The 3,905-nt window shown below is 49.4% G+C and overlaps 1 protein-coding gene across 1 annotated transcript in view; it reads left to right on the top strand.

Moving 5' to 3' along the window:
- PLEKHM3 (pleckstrin homology domain containing, family M, member 3) overlaps positions 1-3,415 on the top strand; it is a 212,732-nt gene extending 209,317 nt beyond the window's left edge. The window contains exon 8 of the mRNA XM_011949842.1: positions 3,155-3,415. Within this exon, the coding sequence (XP_011805232.1) occupies positions 3,155-3,332 (178 nt within the window). The 3' untranslated portion in view covers positions 3,333-3,415. The remainder of the gene's footprint in view (positions 1-3,154) is intronic.
- Positions 3,416-3,905: the final 490 nt, after the last annotated feature.

Consider the following 3,905-nt stretch of genomic DNA (forward strand, 5'->3'; position numbering starts at 1 on the left):
GCCTCAGCCTCCCAAAATGCTGGGATTACAGGCATGAGCCACCGTGCCCGGCCACAAGTATGTTTCTCATTTTAGTCTCACAGCAACCCAGTGAGTAGGAAAGGGTTCATCGTGAGCAGCATTTTACAGATGAGAAAACCAAAGCACCGAGAACTTAAGTGGTAACTTGCCCACTGTCACTCAGCTACAAAGAAGGATTTGTGGTTTGACATAGGTGTTCTGATCAGAAGCCCCACGTTTCCCTATGCGATGGCTCCCTGCTCTCGCTGGGATGGCCAGGCCTCAGCCAGGCAGCATGGCGCTCGGTAAGAGCCTTGGCTGGGCTGCCAGGAGCCCTGGGCTCCAGTCACAACTCTGTCTCCAACTCACCGTGTCCCCGGTAGGCAATCCCTAACCCTCTTGGAGTCTCTTTTCTCATCTGGGCAAGGAGGGGGTTGACTAAGATGTCCTCAGGTCTCCATAGTGACGTCGGTGAAGTCAGGCTGCAATGCAGCCATACAGAAGGCAGCAGGCAGCCTGAGGGGCACCCTGGCCAGAGCAGTCCTTGCTGTTTGCTAAGCACTTCCCACCATGGCCAGAAACTGGGAATACACTGCATCCGTGATGTTACCTGAGGCCCGCAGCACTGCAAGAGGTGGATGCTGTGTTGTCTCCAATTAGCTGATAAGGACACTGAAGCGCAGGAGGCTCAGAAAGGCAATGTGACTTGCTTAAGGTCATTAGTCTGCGCAGACTGTCACATGGAATACGACAGACTGGGTGGCTTAGACAACAGAAATGTGTGCCCCCAGTTCTGGAGGCCAGAAGTTTCAGATCAAGGTGCTAGCAGGGTTGGTTTCTGGCGAGGCCTCTCCTCCTGGCTTGCAGAGGACCCCTTCTCTGTGTGTGCCCACATGGCACTGCCTCTGAGGCATACGGAGTTGGGGAGAGCAAGCTCCCCGTGCTCTTCTTCTAAGGACACTTATGAGCTTGGATCAGAGTCTCACCCTCATGACCTCATTTAATCTTTTTTGTTTTTGAGACAGAGTTTTGCTCTTGTCACCTAGGCTAGAGTGTAGTGGCATGATCTTGACTCACCACAAACCACCACCTCCCGGGTTTAAGCAATTCTCCTGCCTCAGCCTCCCAAGTAGCTGGGATTACAGGTGTGCATCACCACACCCTACTAATTTTGTATTTTCAGTAGAGTCATGGTTTCACCATGTTGGCAAGGCTGGTCTCAAACTCCTGACCTCAGGTGATCCGCTTGCTTCGACCTCCCAAAGTGCTGAGATTACAGGCGTGAGCCATCGCGCCTGGCCAACCTCATTTAATCTTGATTGCCTCCTAAGCACAGTGTCTCCAAATATAGTCACATTGTGGGTAAGGGGTTCAACATATGAATAACAGGGACACAGTTCAGTTCATAGCAGTCACACAGCCAGAAATTGATGTGAAGCTCCTTGCCGGCTCGCCTCACTTGACCCAGAGAGCTAAGCTGGGGGTAGAGCTGCTGGGTGAAGGAAGTCCTGTCTTCCTGTCCCTCCACTGGAATAGGTGTACGCGCGCATACACACATACACGCACACACACTCTCTCTTTCTCCCCCTTCCAACCCCCACTCCCCCCAACAGTGTCTCTCCATCCAAGTCACTGCCTCCTCTCCAAGGTATGAGGGTGGGTAGGAAGATCTTCCTTTCACTAAGCCCTCTGGGTGCTGAATGGTGCTGGGGTAAGTCAGTGGCAGACTAGGAGATAATGTCCCCAAGACCATCCTGCAGCCAACACTGGAACTCAAGACCTATGGAAAAAGCAAAAGAAGCCTGAGGCTGAGCCCTCGGGACTGGTTCCTTCGCAACCCTCTTTGAACCCGGTCCAGTTCTGGACCCTCCCTGAATGCTGCAGGCTGAACAAAATTACGCAGGCACAATTCCCTGGGCTCCTAGGACTTGGTGCAAGTTTCCTGTTATCCTTACGGGAGGATGAAAACTCAGTCCATATCGGCAAACCACTCACTGGAGCAGCTGTGTTTGAGCTTGTCAGTTACTCATTATTAAAAGCTTTGCAGACCAAATGCAGTGGCTCATGCCTGTAATCCTAGCACTTTGGGAGACCAAGGCGGGTGGATCACCTGAAGTCAGGAGTTCCAGACCAGCCTGGCCAACATGGCAAAACTCCGTCTCTACTAAAAATACAAAAATTAACCAGGTTTGGTGATGGGTGCCTGTAGTCCCAGCTACTCGGGGGGCTGAGGTGGGAGGATCACGTGAGCCCAGGAGGTGGAGGGTGCAGTGAGTTGAGGTCACACCACTGGACTCCAGCCTGGGTGACAGAATGAGACACTATCTCCAAAAAAATAAATAAACAAATAAAAACTTCGCTGTAAAAACAAGTTATTCAGACTCCTGTGCAGGCTTCCACCAAGCCAAACAACAAACGAGTCATCCACCTGGAATGTTTCCTCTCTACAAATTACAATATCTGTCATATTGTTGGGAAAATGTTTTCTCCCCACTGTCTCCTGCTTTAATGTTCACGCTCATGTTACAAAAGGAGACTTACAAAGGTAGGAGTTTTTTCCTAATTTTTAAAAAACTTCACAAGATTTCATAGACCACAGGATGTCATTCAGAAAATGAAAACGTGTCATTTTATCTTTTCAAACTGTCAAGTAAAGGGAGCTAGTTAACAGAGAACCACTTAGCTCGTGTTAACTGATGTAGAAAGCTACCTTGCCACAGATGTAACGCCGTGGCTGTCACTGGTGTGCTGAGCGTTTTCACGAGGCACTCCCCCCTCATTTCTAGGGGGTGCCTCGAGGCACCCCCTCTAGGGTGACTTCACCCTAGAGTCACTGCCCCACTCCCTTCTTAATGGAGAGCTTCTGGTGTTCTGTCCATTGTCACTGTAACCAGAATTGCTAGGTGACTGCGGACTCCCCCCAACTCATAAGCCTTAGTTCAAATCAGAAAAGCAAAAATGTTTTTCAAGTGAAATTCAACCTTGAGCATTTTGGAAAAGCAAAGAGTTCATTTCAGTGAGTCATTTCTCTTCCCATTGGCAGGGTTGTCCAGAACAGTAGATTCTGCCGCCAGCTGCACCCGAGGTCACAGGGCTTCCCGTTTGTCTTGCTGGCTTCAGTCTTGCTCATCATATCCATGGTTGACTTTTGCAGGTGTGAAAGCTGTGGAGCCGTTTTCCATTCTGAGTGCAAAGAAAAGTCTGTCCCCTGCCCAAGGTGTGTTCGCCGAGAGCTGCAGAAGAAGCAGAAGTCTTTCTGGCAGAGACTGAACATGGACGAGAGTCTAGAGGAGGCTTGCACCATGTTCGAGCTGTCCTACCAGAACACCTGACTCCGGCCGACCCGAAGGCCAGGGATTCACCAATCAACAATCCATCAGCCCCAGAGCGGCTTCCTAACTAGCCAGTTAGACCCCTTTGGAAGAAGAGTATGTCTCCTCTTCAGCTAGATATAGATATATATATATATATTTATTTATATATGCACAAATACCTATACGTCCTGTACGTATGCTCTGTGTACATCATTGTCCAAACGATCCACAGAACCTCTGTGGCTTGAGAAACTACCAATAGCTGGATTACACTTAGCCAAGAATTTCAGCTGCTTGCTCCCAGACAAAACGTGGTCTACACAATGCTTTATAGTTCAGACTTTTTTTCTGTCTCTCGGGACATTTTATTACCCAAGACACAAGAGGAAGCATTTCCTGCACAAAACAGTGATTTAGGTTATTTTTGTGTTATTTATTTTTAGCCTTCACAGAGGCTGAGGTAACTGAGGCAGGCACCCATCATCATCTGTTTCATAAGAAAACCTTCAAAACACAAGAGGCTGCTGGGTCCTTCCAGGACCTGCTGTCCCTGGCGCTCCCGCCTCAGTTCTTCCCGCGGAGGCGGGGAAT

This window comes from Colobus angolensis, unplaced genomic scaffold (assembly GCF_000951035.1).
Source record: "Colobus angolensis palliatus isolate OR3802 unplaced genomic scaffold, Cang.pa_1.0 Scaffold30, whole genome shotgun sequence".
NCBI classification, from domain to species: Eukaryota; Metazoa; Chordata; class Mammalia; order Primates; family Cercopithecidae; genus Colobus; species Colobus angolensis.